Source organism: Rhinopithecus roxellana, chromosome 8 (genome assembly GCF_007565055.1).
Source record: "Rhinopithecus roxellana isolate Shanxi Qingling chromosome 8, ASM756505v1, whole genome shotgun sequence".
In the NCBI taxonomy this organism is placed as follows: domain Eukaryota; kingdom Metazoa; phylum Chordata; class Mammalia; order Primates; family Cercopithecidae; genus Rhinopithecus; species Rhinopithecus roxellana.
In genome coordinates, this window is record NC_044556.1 from 24,820,576 (window position 1) to 24,837,164 (window position 16,589).

Consider the following 16,589-nt stretch of genomic DNA (forward strand, 5'->3'; position numbering starts at 1 on the left):
CTGACTAACACTGTGAAATCCCGTCTCTACTAAAAATACAAAAAATTAGCCGGGTGAGGTGGCGGGCGCCGGTAGTCCCAGCTACTCGGGAGGCTGAGGCAGGAGAATGGCGTGAACCCGGGAGGCGGAGCTTGCAGTGAGCCGAGATCGCGCCATTGCACTCAAGCCTGGGCGACACAGAGAGAATCCGTCTCAAAAAAACAAAACAAAAAAGAAATAAAAGAAAAAGAAAAGAAAGGGAGTAAGTGGGGTGGGCCTTGAACAGTAGAGGCAGGGGATTCTAGGCAGCAGCTGTGAATGGAGGGCAGGAGGTTTGGTGTGTGTTTAAGTGACCAGCAGGATCAGACCCGAGCTGCAGTTGGGTTCTGGGCATTGGGTAGGACTGTGTGCAACGTGTCCCCATCAAGAAAAAAGATGTGGTTTCTTTTTTCTTTTTTTTGAGATGGAGTCTCACTCTGTCGCCCAGGCTGGATGGAGTGCAGTGACCAGATCTCTGCTTACTGCAAGCTCCGCCTCCGGGTTCACGCCATTCTGCCTCAGCCTCCCGAGTAACTGAGACTACAGGCACCCACCACCACGCTAGCTAATTTTTTGTATTTTTAGTAGAGACAGGGTTTCGCCATGTTAGCCAGGATGGTCTCCATCTCCTGACCTCGTGATCCACCCGCCTCAGCCTTCCAAAGTGCTGGGATTTACAGGCATGAGCCACTGCGACGGGCCCAAAAGATGGGGTTTCTAAGGATGTGTGTGTGCGTGCGTGTGTGTGTTTATCTTTCTGGGCTGAGGGCTCAGGGACAGTGGGTAAGGTACTCTCTCACCAGCAGTCACCTCTCCCACCCTCATCCCTACAGCCAGCTGGTCCCATTCCCCACTCAGCCTTCCTTCCTAGTCACTGAGCCTCAGAGGCCTCCAGCCAATAAGAGAAGGGGCTCCAAGGGTCCTTCCCCTCCTCCTCTCTGCTGGATCTCTTCCTCCCTCACCCCAGTCCTGCCCTGCTCCTGACTGGGCTCCTCCACACCTCACAGCCACTGTAGAGTTCCTCAGAAAGCATTCACAGGAAATCACTCCTCCCCTGCTCCCTGGCCCTTACTTTATTTCTATCCATGGCTCCCAGACTGGTGTACCCTTCTCTTCACAAACACTGACCTCAGAGGCTCCACTCATGCCCCAGACCCTGTGCCTCCAGCCTGTAGTCTCCCTCTAGGGCCACTCATTGTGTCCCCCATCTCACAGTGCTGATGGTTTCCTCTCCCTACCCCTGCCCCTCCCTGCCCCTCCCTGCCCCCTGTTCTTCACCCAGAGGACTGGAAGAAATTTGAACCCTTCCCTTCCATGTTGTACTCTTTCCCCCTTCCCCACTGTGGCCACTAAATTATTTATATTTTGTAGAGACAACTCTGTATTGTAGGGGATGAGGGGGTCTACTCTGGTTTCCTTTTTCTGTGTATAAACATGCTATAGACCATTACAATAAAAGTAACTTAGATTGAATTTTCCACCAGCTCAACAAGGTAAGGGATTGAATTTGAAGTTACATGAATTTTTTTTTTTAAAGTTAGTATAAGACTTCTTGCCTTCTTGAATTTGAGGACCAAGTTCAGGGTCTCTACATATGGGAGCCAGGAAACATTTCTTTTCACACAAGAAGATAAGTTCCAGGAGGGAAGGAACACATTTGTCTTGTGTATCATTTCCACAGGGCATAAAGTAGGCAGTAAATTAATAGCGCTTAAATAAATTAATGACTAGATAAACACATTAGTACAAATGTCATTATTAGTTAGTTATTATTCAGCAGAAGGTAGAGAGGAAGAACAAATGAGTTTTGAGTCCAGAAAAGAAAATTTCCCAAACACTGGAGGACCAGAGACAAATGAACAACATATGGCAACCCAAGGATATAAACATGCTCTGTTACACAGAGGGCTGATAGAGGAGTAGGCACTTGGTGTTGGATTGGGGGTGGTAGGGGTGTGGAAAGTTGAGTAAGAATGACAAAGACAAATTTGTTCTCAACCTTATCAAATTGATGGAAGAAAGGGTTGGAAACCTATTGCTATGAAAGGGACCTTTGAGTCTTTTAAGATAAACATCTTAGAAAACTTTTGCAGCCTTGTTGAAGTCAATCTCTCCTCCTGCAAATTTCTCTTCAGCCCCTGATTTTCAATTTTTTTTTTTTTTGCCCTGTTCCTCTTTTAAGCAAATATGAGCTCAAAGTGAAATGGGAGAGTTCCCTGGCCCCCCTCACAGGATATGTGACAGGGATGTGGTTCTTCTGTTCATGCGCTCAAATCCCTTACAGTAGGGGAAGCACGCAGACAGGCAGGTACAGGAGTTATGGCAAGTGCTTTTGGGCTCTGGTCCCATGGTAACGTCTAGGGGTGGGAGCCTGCAACTCCCAAGGCCCAAGTGGGTGTGTGTTACAGGGTGTTATTTTAGCCTTGCCATCCACCAACAGCTTAAGTGTTAAACAGCTCAGTGGACCCTCTGCCTTTTCACGAGTACAGAGGGCCAGTGTGACAGCTTTCTGTATCCTGAGATCTTGTCCGGTGTCCAGGAAAACTCAGGTCACACATGGGCTTGAAGGATGGTGAATTAGGGAGTTTTACTGAGTGGTGGTGGTGGCTCTCAGTAGGATGGATGGGGAGCTGGAAAGGGGATGGAGTGGGAAAATGATCTTCCTTTAGAGTTTGGCCACCCAGAAGCCTATCTCCTCTCCCACCATCCCCAGCCAAACTCCTCTCAACGTTCAGACACTTCTTTTCTTCTCTCCTCTGTCATTCTGCTCTTCTCTTAATCTGTTTGTGGAGCCTGGGGTTTGGGGTTTATATGGGTACAGAATAGGGGGACATAGCAGGCCAAAAGGCAACTTTTTGGTGTTCAAACAGGAATACCTGCTCCCACTTAGGGTCATGGGTTTTCAGGCTTCAGGGTGGGGCTTTTACCAGGAACAACTGTCTTCTACCCAGTATTTCTCTGTCTCTTGTCCATATCAAAAGGCTCTCCATCATGCACCTGGAATCTAGCTAGGCAGCTGGTCACCAGGAAGGCTTCTAGGAAAAGCCCAGAAGGGAGGTCATCTAGAGACAGCTTTTCAGTCTTTCCTACCATCCAGTCCTGATGTGGCCTGCTAGAAAATATTTTCTCACAACTGCTAGCCAGTGGAGACAGAAACTTTCCCAGAACTTACAATAGGAGGTCACATGCAGGTCAGGTCCTAAAATAACCTGGAAAAGTACCTACCACAGAGGTGATTTTCCTCCTTTCCATGAACTCAGACACTCCCCCATTACACCCTCTACATCCTTCCTAGGGAAACTCAACAATATCTTCTCTTTCATGAGAAAGCGACAAATGACCAAATAATTCATAAGACAAGCTACATATTGCAATGAGGTATAATTAAAAGATGTCACATATTTACCAAATGGCTCACCTGTAGCCCAGCATATGCGAAAAATCCTTCACTTTGCTGAATGAATCCAGCCGCCTGCTGAGAAAACCATGTCAGTCTGACAGCGCCTGACTTAATTACTTTGAACTTAAAATAATTAATAAGTCCCTCATTTTCCAACAGGAAAGCACTTAATGCTGTTCAATAAAATAATTCATAGCCTACGTAACTTGCTGCAGCCAGAAGGTGTTTTTTTGTTTGTTTGTTTGTTTTGGTTTCGGGTTTTTTTTCCCTATAACTTTGGGTAATTTATCTACTACACATTTGGAATGATGTTTCCTCACTGAGCCTCCCACAGGTATGTGAGTTTTGATCATTACATTTCTTCTAGTAAACCCAGTCTTCATCAAATGCACCAGGGAGAGCCTGGCTTTCACCTCTTCCTCCCTCTTGCTAATCCTTCTGAGTCCTGGGCTTCATTGTAAATGGTCTGAAGAGTCTTTTGGCCTCAAAACCTAAATATTTGCTTAAAATAAATGTAGAAACGGGTATAGGGAGGTGGTTGAGTGAAAGGAAAAATGTGTGCCAAGGAAACAAATGCGAAAGAAGAGAGCACAATAGTGAAACATTGATGAAGGATGTACAAAATGAACCTGAACTTCACCTTCTTCTGGTCGGCTTTCCATTTGGTATCTTTGCAGGTGGCTGGTTGAGGTAATATGGATGCACAAGGCAGTGAATCTAATTTTTGAAACTGTTTAAAGAGAGATTTTTTAGTCTGTAAGCACATTTCTTTTAAGGGGAGAAACTGTCTTTCAATATGCCTAATGGAGATCAAGAAAGAAAGCTGTGGTTTCCCAAAGGTCCTATATTTGATTTCTGCCCTGAAAAGAATGTTTATTCCATTCTAAGTAGATCATGTTTTTTGTTTGTTTGTTTGTTCATTTTTTGTTTTTTGTTTTTGAGACAGAGTTTCGCTCTTGTTGCCCAGGTTGGGGTGCAATGGCATGATCTTGGCTCACTGCAATCTCCGCATCCCGGGTTCAAGCGATTCTCCTGCCTTAGACTCCCTAGTAGCTGGGATTACAGGCATGCACCACCACACCTGGCTAATTTTGTATTTTTAGTAGAGACGGGGTTTCTCCATGTTGGTCAGGCTGATCTTGAACTCCCAACCTCGGGTGATCCACTCGCCTCGGACTCCCAAAGTGCTGGGATTACAGGCATGAGCCACCATGTCTGGCCAGTAGATCGTTTTTAATGGAAAATTTATTGTTAGAAGTTCTGTAAGACTATTCCATAAATGGGTTAAAAACACAGTGGGATGGGGGAAGGAGGACAAAAATAAAAAGCTAAAATGTTTGCTCTTTGTGAAAGCAAAACCTTTGCCAGGAGACTCTAGGTGCCAGTACACTGGTTCTCAAACTTAAGTGTGTGCATGATAACCACCTTGGACCTTGAGAAAATGCTCAGTGCTAGGAGGTAATATCAACAGAGACTCTGACTCAACAAACCTGTAATGAGACTTGAGAAACTGCATTTTTGAAGACTCAGATGATCTGATGTGATCAATGGTCTACACTTTGAGAAACACTGCTGTTATCAGCAATGCAGGAGTTGAGGGTTGCCCTAAAGGACCTGAGAACCTGAGAATTTGCTACTAAGAAGAAGCGCCTGAAATTAACAAACAGTGACTATTATCAAATGTCCTTAAGTAAAAAGCCAAAGTTTTCTGTGCCCCTTCCAATAAAATAAGCTGTATATAAGTCACCGGTGGGAGGTGGGAGGCGGTGACATTAAAAATTTTCACTTAAACTTCATTTGTTTCAAAGTCCTGCTTGCTCCTTTGATGGAAAAAAGAAAATCATAAATAAGTGGGAGAAAGGTCTCACTTTGTATTCCAAACAATATTGTTTTAACGTTGTAATTAGACATCTTCACTGGTGCACAGATCTTCCCCCTGGAAAGAGGATCGCTACTGACCCTTCCTTTGACAGACATTCTATCCTCACAGAGGCTTGACTGAAAACTGTAAGAAAAACCTCTTCGTGCCCACCACTTTGTTAGCCTCCCCAGAAGTGGATTCATGAAGCTATCCGCACAGATGACGAATCCCACCTTCAAGAGAGGAATGAAAGCACCGAGGGCAATATTGGAAGATGGCTGGGCATTGTTTCACACAGAGAGTAAGGGGAATGGAACTCTTTGGTCCCACTCTCTTGATACCCTTTTCATTATGATCAAAATATCGAACTACAAACTCTTGACCAAAGAGGGGAGAAATCTCTAATTTTGACAGATCTATAATAATAATGATGAGTTTGCATCAAACTCTCCAGATAACCAAAAGTTACTCCTTATTATAGCCTGGTGTTTAACACCGAGGCTTTGGCAACAAGCAGCTCAGGGTTGAAGCCCAACTCTGCCCTTCACTGTCTGTATGATTCAAGGTATGTCATTTACTTCTCTGAAGGCCAGTTTCTTTATCTATAAAATAGAGACAATAATAAGTCTTATTTCACAGTGTTGTTATGAGGATTAAGTGAGATAGTTTGATAGAGTGGTTGGTACAGGGAAAAAATGTTTTAAACGTGTGCTATTCTCACTCCCCTATAAATCCATAAGGACAGTAGTATGACTCTACTGTTTGTCACTGTAATCCCAGCGTAGATCCTGGTTTCATAAATATTTTTGGAATAAAGAAAAGAAGGAAAAAAAGTAAGAAGAAAGAAAAGAAGGAAGGACAGATTTGAAAAAGCAACTAGCTCTTTCCCTAAGCGGCCTGAGGTAATCTGTGAAAATGATTCACTATTCACTTGACCCAGAGAACCCCAGGAAATCATGCAAATCAAGAGGTTCCAATCTTCGTGTTCACTTTAAGAACACTCGTGAAACTGCCCAGGCCATCAAGGGTATGCATATATGAAAAGCCACGAAGTATCCGAAAGATGTCACTTTACAGAAACAGTGCATACCATTCCGACATTACAATGGTGGAGACGGCAGGTGTGCCCAGGCCAAGCAGCGAGGCTGGACACAAGGTCGGTGGCCCAAAAAGAGTGCTGAATTTTTGCTGCACATGCTTAAAAACGCAGAGAGTAATGCTGAACTTAAGGGTTTAGATGTAGATTCTCTGGTCATTGAGCATATCCAAGTGAATAAGGCACCTAAGATTCGCCGCCGGACTTACAGAGCTCGTGGTCGGATTAACCCATACATGAGCTCTCCCTGCCACATTGAGATGGTCCTTACTGAAAAGGAACAGACTGTTCCTAAACCAGAAGAGGAGGTTGCCCAGAAAAAAAAAGATATCCCAGAAGAAACTGAAGAAACAAAAACTTATGGCACAGGAGTAAATTCAGCATTACAATAAATGTAATTAAAAGGAAAAAAAAAAGAAAAAGCAACTAATTCCAAGGCAAAAAAAGTGAAAAGTGTTCAGAAATCACAAAAACCTATGTCTTGCTCCCAAAAAGTCTTTTGCAGGTCCAAGCAGTGAGTTGGGGATCTGTCCAAATTCCATCTGGTGGCACTGGCCTCTCAGCATGAGTCTTCCAAGGTAACTGCGACAAGAGAAAGGACCTCTGGAGCGCCGTGCCCAGGGAGTGACTGTATCACCCCTGTTCAGGTCCATTGGCTAGAACCCATCACATGACCGACCCAGCTGCGGGGCAGTGGGAGATGGAGTGTACCATGCTCCAAGGGACAACAAGAGGGCCAAACACAGGGGAGCACTAGCAATATCTACCGCAGCCTGCGTCCTGGCATCCAAGTCTAAGGAAAGGCAGTTGGCAAAGGGTGTATAGGAAAACATTCTGAAAAGACACAACAAAAATAAATATGTTAAATCATCTTTTTTTTCTTTACAATATTATGGGATTTTCATCTGGTGTCTGATATTTTCAGGTGCATAAGAGACCTCTCAAGAAAGTATAATACACTGTGAACTGAGTTAAACCTTTTATTTCCTCACTTTCTCTTTCTCTCTCTCTCTCTCTCAGATGCAGGCAAACATACATATGACAAAACACACACTATTTTTTCTGTTCAGGCAGAAGTCCTCTCCATCCATGATAACCCAGACCCTTGGAGGAGAAAGAGAGGAGAGATGCAAATGTTTGTTGATACCTAATTATTGAGAAGCATCAAGAGATACTAGAAATGAATGGATATGTATCTCTGGCATGTTAACTGTCCTGAAAGAAAGCCTTAGTTTTCATCCACTGGATAAACAAAGCATGTCAGCTTTGACTTTGAACTACCAACTGACTTGGGCCAGATTTGTACATCTAGGACAATTAAATTATGGCAGAGTTATTCCTTTCGGTAACCTAAACACTCAATGAAGATAGCTGCACAATTAATTCACTAAAATTTGTCAGTATCCAAATCTGGGCAGAACAACCCAGATGTAATTTGCTCACAGTACATCTCGACAATGTTACATCACTTGAGCTTGTAGATTCTTGGACTAGAACTAGTTCTTTTTTGGGTCATAAATTTATGTGCAGTTTATCACAACTTTTAGTGCCTTAGAATTAAGGTAGTTTAATGCCATGTAAAGTGTTTTAGTTAGCTTCCTATGGTGAAAAATCAACTTCCAAAGTCTCAGCAACTTACAACAACAGACGTGTTACACATTGGCAGCTGTAGTCAACTGCTGTGGCTTTGTTTAATCTTTTCCCTCCAGGACTCAGATTAAAGGCAGGGTTGTGTTTCAGATTAGGAGCAGCTCCTTTTTGAGATATGCCATTCTTGAGAAGAGAGAAAAAAGTAAGAATGTTGCGAGAAACACACAATGCCTCTCAGATGTAGCATGAGTCATGTTCACTCACAGGTCATTGGCTAAAATTAGTCACATGGTCAAGAATAGAGAAGTATACATATTCCCTTCCCTCAGGACACACTGCAAGGTACATGGCCACAGGCAGGAAGTATAATCCTCTTGTAGGAAAAGGAGGGAATATTTGTAACAATATAATCTTCCAAAATACTGAATCTTTCTCATCTTAATATCCCTAGGGCCTAGCACAGGTGTCCAATGAATATTTATTAAATTGCATTGAATATTCATTGTATCGAATGAATATATCATTTCAGCATAAGTCAGTCATCTGAAAGAACAAGTATTTTATCATTATGTCTATCACCACTATTATCATCAAATGATATTTTTTAATTAGCCATGTATACCTAGTACTTATCTGAGCATTCTACAGGTAACAATAGATTTTATTGATTACTTTTAGTAGTATAGCAATCTAAGGAGAAAAATAATGGCAAATAATTCTCAAAAAGACATTAGCATACATTTTCGTTAACACAAACTCACAATTTTCTTTTTGAAAATACTGTTAATAATGCCAATCAAATTCTGATAAAAGTAGAATTTTTTTTTCTAAAACTTGTCTTTGGTATTTAAAATTGTATTTCTGGCCGGGCGCGGTGGCTCAAGCCTGTAATCCCAGCACTTTGGGAGGCCGAGACGGGCGGATCACGAGGTCAGGAGATCGAGACCATCCTGGCTAACACAGTGAAACCCCGTCTCTACTAAAAATACAAAAACTAGCCGGGCGAGGTGGCGGGCGCCTGTAGTCCCAGCTACTCGGGAGGCTGAGGCGGGAGAATGGCGCAAACCCGGGAGGCGGAGCTTGCAGTGAGCTGAGATCCGGCCACTGCACTCCAGTCCGGGCGACAGAGCGAGACTCCGCCTCAAAAAAAAATAAAATAAAATAAAATAAAATAAAATAAAATAAAATTGTATTTCTTCTGCTAGAAATATTTTGGGGGAACGTCAGAAATAGTGGGTGAAGATATGAACGATTCTCTTGGACAATGGACACAGAAATTAAAAGTCATCTCAGAAATTAAAAGTCATCTCAAATTTGTTGATTCTGAAGGCAGCCACTGAAATAGTTACAGGTTGAAGTACAAAATGAAGATTGCATGCTCAGGCTGGATGAATTCAAAATATAATAAAACTTTGGGATACATTTGAACAGGGGCTGGTTATGCTGCTTTTGGATAAGCATTGAGGCAAAATGAAATTCTGAGACTCTGCCAGCCCCCTCTTAGGAAACTGGGTATAGAGGCTACGCTACAGCACATTCACTATCACAGAAATCGCTCATTTTAATTTGCATCCATTTCAGGAGTTGGTCACGGGCAAATTCACACATCCAGAAACTAGCTTTTCCTCAAAGATACCAGTATACTACACATTACATTACAAGAATCAGGACTAATAACTTTATCCTGTGAAACAATGCAGTCCCCTCCTAATTGCAACTAGAAATTGTACCAAAGTTATCATTTGTGCTCAGTGAGTTTGCGAATTAATTCATTATGCTGTTAAAATCCCAGCGTCTCTTATCACCTGCCGCTTTAAACACTCTGGTTGCATTAACAGCGCTGCCCTGTCAGCTGCCAAATGCAGGAGCTGGAGGCAGCTAAGAAGTGAATCCTTGAACTGAGAAATTCCACCTAGGGGAGGAGACGCAGCTTTGACTTGCAAACAGGGCCCAGGAATCCAGCAGAGCTATCTGGAGAACCACCTGAATCATCGATCCATAAAACCATCATGAAAGTCAATGCCTCCTCCAGCACAGATCAGAGTCAGGCTTAGATAAAATGCTGTCGGTAATGATAACCCTGTTCTCTGACCACGGACAAGACTAAGGGATCAGTTGTGCCTTATTTTGAGGAAAACTTGTGCAAATACTAACTTGAAAATAGCAGTCAGAAAAGTCACGCACCCCTTGTTTTGAAATCGTTTTCCACATATATGTGACTTGTACATTTAAAGGTTGATGTTACCTTTGAGGAAATAAGCCAGTATTGCTGATTAACATAATATTTATTTTCTACAGTGCCACCATAAGCCTCCTACATTTGCCTGGCTGCCAACCTATAATTAATTTGCTAGTGTGCACTGCTTGTCCCGAGATTTCCACAGAGTCACACTAGTATTTCTCATTAAAATGAATCCTGAAGGCACTTTGTTATTGTTTAGTCTCAGAGAAATATTGACAGTGGTTTTCTTTTTCCCTCCATCAACATCATTGTTTTATAAACGCTAAACGCAAAAGAATTTTTTGCACACCTTTGAAGTATTCCTTATCAATAATTCATTCAAAATCACAAAGGAGCAAAATAGCTGGATGGTTGAAACTGTAACAATGTTAGGAAAACCACATCTGCTTTTAAATCGTCATATTATTGAGTTAAAGCTTCATTGAAGGCACAGTAACATCCACAAGCCCGTTGGTTTCTCTTTGTGCTCAATTCAGCTGTGCCTTTTAAGTCAGCTTTAGGGGGTTGTTTCACCAGCATTCCAGATGACAGCACTAGGTTGTGGGCACTTTTGCCTCCATTTTTGTTTAAGATGCCTCCTGAAAGAGCAGAGCACCTGTGTCGTGCTCTGCCTCTGCCTCGTATCATGGAGAATTATCTCTTAATATCGAAGTTTGGTTTGCCTGATTTTTATACTATGCCCACCAGGAAGGAATTATCCCTACTCTCTGACGTTCAATGCAGAGCCAAATCTATTGCCACTACTAAATAAATGTTAAATAATAAGAATCATGTGGTGGTGCTAGGAAGAATATCTGTTTAAGAAAAGAAGAATACAATGGAAACCTATTACACATGTGCCAGCGGTATCCTCTACAGGATTCAGATATAAAACATCAGACTCTCCATTTTACTTTTAGTGTTGGATGAAAAGGCCATGCTTTTTAATTATTCCAACCATAGGTTAAAGAAAACAGCCATTAGCTCTTTTGTTAAAACATTCTTCTACTCTCCTCATTGATTTGAAAGTTAATAATGCCAGTGGTTTTCTATGTCACGGCATTGAGTTTTAAAATTACTGAACCTTATTCCTGAAGTCTAAAGTGATGGTAAACCATTACAGAGAGTGCATATCACAAACTAGGATATATTTTCTTGAGATTGTTAGGCATGTTAGAGCTAATGTTATTTTAGAAACTATAAAAAGGGAAATAAAAATGTTGGCTAAGGAATCCTGCTTATAAACTAAACCTGAACGGTTATCTCTTGGCACACTCAGAAACCCATTTAAACTTTCTCTGGAGATTAAATGAACATCCTTCTGTATGTCTGCTCACTACCCAAAAGCAATGAAATCTTATTTAACCTGAGAAAAATCTCTAATGTCACTTTCACCTCTCATCCACAACAAAACATAGCATTGTGCAAAATTAGTTATAGAATTAAAAACACCAATCATATTCTTATAATTTGCTTTCTCGTCCTGAACAAAATCTCTTACAGTTTTTTCTTTTTGACTTCTTAGCAATAGTCAAAACTGTCTAGCTAATTTCATTTAACTCGGTTGGTAAACAAACTTTTAAGAACTTTTAGAAACTGATGGCCAAAGAAAACTAAAGCCAGTTCAACCTTTCACAAGTAAAGCTATAAATGAAAGCTCATCTCCTCAACTGTTTATTTAGTTCTGGGTTCTCAGCAATGGCAGATGATACTTGGGATATAGCTAATACTAGGTTTAAGAAAAGCAAGGCTTTATTCTATTTCATCACGTATAGAAACAAAAAACTGTAGAGTGCAGTGATGTGAGCCTGTAATTCCAGCTACTGAAGAGGCTGAACCAGAAGGATTGCTTGAGTCCAGGAGTTTAGCTCACTAAGACTCTAGTGCACCCGGACTCTAGTGCACTAAGCCGATTGGGTGTTCACACTAAGTTCGGCATCAATATGGTGACCTCCTAGGAGCAGGGGACCACAGTTTGCCTAAGGAGAGGTGAACAGGCCTAAGTCAGAAACCAAGCAGGTCAAAACTCCTATGCTCATTAGTAGTGGGATCAGGCCTGTGAACAGCCACTGGGCTCCAGCCTGGGCGACATAGTGAGACTCTGTCTCCAAAAAGAAAGAAAGAAACATAAAAAACTCAGCCAAAGATTTTACAAACTGAGAAATATGAATAGATTAACACTATATTATATTAACTCAAGAATAAGAGACTTACCAGGTGTGGTGGCTCATGCCTGTAATCCCAGTACTTTGGGAGGCCAAGGCGGGCAGATCATGAGGTCAGGAGTTTGAGACCAGCCTGACCAACATGGTGAAACCCCGTCTCTACTAAAAATACAAAAATTAGCCAGGTGTAGTGATGCATCCCTGTAATCCCAGCTACTCAGGAGGCTGAGGTAGGAGAATCGCTTGAACCCTGGAGGCGGAGGTTGCAGTGAGCCCAGATCACGCCACTGCACTCCAGCCCGGATGACAGAGCGAGACTCCATCTCAAAAAAAGAAAAAGAAAACAGAATAAGAGACTAATAGTGATCAATCATAAATGATCTACGAAGTAAGCTAAGACTAATACACCTCTTTTTTTATGAGATAATATTCTGGCATAGAAAGACATATATTGATCAAATTCTCTCACAATATCCTCAAAGACAATAATGTACTAAATAATTATTAGCCATAATAATTATGAGCTAATAATTATTAGTTACTAATAATAGACACTATTCATTGAATATTTACCATGTCAGGTACTATTCTAGAGGAAATTATATATATGTTATATATGTACGTGTTTGTGTTTATATGCATATGAAATCTCTGTATGTGCAACAATCCTTTGAGATTGGTATTACTATCCCAATTTTTTAGTGAAGGAAATAAAGCTGAAAACTACTTTATAACAGCTGGGTGCAGTGGCTCACACCTGTAGTCCCAGCACTTTGGGAGTCTGCTTAGGGGCTGAGGCTCCCCCTTGCCCACATGGTGAGGTGGACGGGTGTACTTCCCTTCCTTTACCAGCTTGTCCCACTGCTTCCTGGTGGTACTCAAACGTCTCATCGTTTTCTGCCAAAGTATACACTCTATGAAATAATCATATTCTATTTTGCACTCTTTCTCTGCCCAGATACCACCAATTCCATGTGCACATTCTATCCATTCTTTTTCAAAAGGATGACATCGAGCAGGAATCTTGTAGGACTGTTCAGCACTTTGGATTGTCAACCATTGATCTATGTTAAGGCCAAACGGTTTCTGCACATCCAAGAAAGGCATGGCATTCTGATGCTCGTGCCCTTGTCTCTTCTCTGGCCGCTGCTTCAGGATGATTCTACTTTTCAAATTTTTATATGACACAAACCTGAAAATAGTTCACTAATATATTAGATTACCAAATCCATTTTGACAAAAAGCTCAACACACAGGAATAATGAACCCAAATTAGGTACATTTAATATAGACAAGCGTAAAGGGGATGACTTATTTTAATCTTGGTTTCAGTAAGAAAAAAAAAAATTTACAGATTTTAGTTGACCACAGACAGCACAATAATTCTGCCCCCAAATTATTGATCAGGTGCCTTATTACCCAGATGGAGGAAAACAGTTCTCTCATTGTAACTGTCAGGTAATATCTACAACTTGAAAAGTCTCCAGAGCATGAGACAGCTTGTGAGGGTATGGAGAGGGGCCTCTTGCAGTTTTCATCTGGGTTAGAACATAGCAGGTTTAGCTGGAGAACTTTTCTGAAAGTACCCAGGTTAGGGCAGCCTCCTTCTGATAGCCCCCACCCACCCTGGATAGTGCCATACCTATCTGATATGATAGATCTGTTCAGAGGTATCAGCTGATGTATTTTTTTTTTTTTTTTTTTTTTTTGAGACGGAGTCTCGCTCTGTCACCCAGGCTGGAGTGCTGTGGCCGGATCTCAGCTCACTGCAAGCTCCGCCTCCTGGGTTCACGCCATTCTCCTGTCTCAGCCTCCCGGGTAGCTGGGACTACAGGCGCCGCCACGTCGCCCGGCTAGTTTTTTGTAGTTTTTAGTAGAGACGGGGTTTCACCGTGTTAGCCAGGATGGTCTCGATCTCCTGACCTCGTGATCCGTCCGACTCGGCCTCCCAAAGTGCTGGGATTACAGGCTTGAGCCACCGCGCCCGGCCAGCTGATGTATTTTTAAAATGCTTCCCCAGTGATTCTAGCACATTACTATATACTTCGCATCTTATACTCCCCCAAAAGTTTCCCAGTATCCCAAGTAAAAGCCATTCATCTACCAAAGCTACAAAGTAGAAACAGATATTAAAAATTACATAGTGGGAGAAAAATGTCAATTAGCTTCTGTATACAGTGACCAGAATTGAGCAACATATTAGCTTAAATATCTGGGCATAAAATCAATAATAGATAAACCAGGTTAATTAAACATTGTAATAAAATGTTTAAAAGCTTAAAAGCTAAGATTTTTACAGCCAGACAGATTGAGAGATTTTTTTTTCTCTAAATTTCGGTGTTGTTCTTTGTCAGTTTCTTGTTTTGTTTTGTTTTGTTTTGTTTTGTTTTGTTTTGTTTTGTTTTTGTTTGTTTGAGACAAGGGCTCGCTCTGTTGCCCAGGCTGGAGTGCAGTGGCACAATCATGGCTTATTGCAGCCTCAACCTCCTGGGCTTAAGCAATCCTCCTACCTCAGCCTCCCAAGTAGCTGGGACTTCAGATGCACATCACCATGCCCAACTAATTTTTGTATTTTTAGCAGAGACGAGGTTTTGCCATCCTGAGACCAGGTTAGTCTCAAACTCCTGGGCTCAAGTGATCTGCACACTAGGATTACAAGTATGAGCCACTGCGCCCAGCCGCTTTCAAGGATTTTGACCTTGGTAAGCTTAGTGAGCTCAGTGATCTCAGCTTCTCTAAACCTCAGGTTTCTCATCTGCAAAATGGGACAGTAATCGTTTCTCAACTTGAATCTCACCTTCATCACTTCTAGCTGTACAGCCTTAGGTAGATGCTTAACCTCTCTGTGTCGTAATTTCTTTGTCTCCAAAATAGCACAACAATAGTATCTACTTCATAAGGCTGTTGAGAGGAATAAATGAGCTAATATATGCAAAATATTTAAACGATGTATGGCTTACAGTTAACCTTCAACAAATCATAGCTATCATTTACTGTCTCTTCACATTGGAGATTATATAACCTGCCCTATCTATTTTACAGGACTCTTAGAGGAATCACATCATGTGGTGAATGAAGAATTACTTTCCAAACTGAAACTCCAACTGAATGTTAGCTAGTATTTGTATCAGGCATAAATTCACGAAGCTTTTGTATAAACTTGCACTTAGAAATTAATATTTCTAGTTTATGTAGTTAGCTCATTTACCAGGCATGTTTGGGCACTTGCAATGAATTCCAAAGTGATTCGATAAAAATTTTACATGTGTATTGTAAATACTTACTAGGACATTTATATTTTCAGGAAACTTCAGGAACAATCCAAAAGTTGTAAATTTCAAAACAATTTTTGTAATGACCTCCCTTTCAGGGCTTCAACACTGAAAGCAAACAACTGTTTCTGGTTTTGTTTCTGTTTTCCCAGTCATACCTGAAATTGCTTTTAACTGGCTTTACTTACTAATCTTAGAAAAAAGAAATCATTGGTTCACAGAAAGTAACCCTCTGAGATTCCAAAACCACTGCCAGCAGAGATCTTTTGCCAGCCACCATTAGCTGAAACGTTTTCTAAAACATGGCTTTGAGTTGCACTTTTAAAATCAATCTTGCTATGTTTTAAACTTCTTTGTTTAATAAACAGCATTTTGAATTCATGTTCAAATTCCCTTTAGAATTTCAACAAAAAACCAACTACATTAGTTGGTTGTTTGTTTTGCTTTCTCTTCTTCTGTTTCACATACACAGTTCAAAAGCCAAAATTCCACCAATACAACTAAAATTCATGCGGGCTAATATTATCAAATTATTATACATACAGAATGGCTTTTCTAAACTTAGCAAAAAAAAGAAGTCTTGTATCAAAAGCATCTTTAAAGGACTTGTTTTCATTTTTTATCATAGTACCCAACCAATAAAAAGTAATGCTGTCTCAAAATTTATTAGATTTACTGAACTGTGTCTTCAAAGAAAAGGTTGTTTTATGAAGGAAAGGAGCTAGCTTCTCTTTTTCCTGATCAGAAGATTATCTAGTTTGAAGTGAACTGTTATGTCAAAATAAATGAGAAGCAGCAATAAGCTAAGTGAAAACCCAGGAGACAATGCTTGCTTTGAACTGAAAGTGGAGGCAGCATTATACAATGTGTAAATGCCTGGCAAGACCATCAAACGTGGGTCTCCTTCAGCGCAATGGAGCATGGTAAATTCACACCCTATTTGATAACCACCAAAGCCTCAAAAAA

General features: G+C 41.2%; 1 protein-coding gene and 1 pseudogene across 1 annotated transcript; one reads left to right on the forward strand and one right to left on the reverse strand.

The window, feature by feature from the left end:
* Positions 1-6,194: 6,194 nt before the first annotated feature.
* On the forward strand, positions 6,195-6,750 carry LOC104656397 (annotated as a pseudogene).
* Positions 6,751-13,074: 6,324 nt separating this feature from the next.
* Positions 13,075-13,458, reverse strand: LOC115898976 (NADH dehydrogenase [ubiquinone] iron-sulfur protein 5-like). Its single transcript, XM_030934907.1, has one exon. It carries the CDS (start codon positions 13,456-13,458, stop codon positions 13,075-13,077), a length of 384 nt encoding a protein of 127 aa, XP_030790767.1.
* Positions 13,459-16,589: the final 3,131 nt, after the last annotated feature.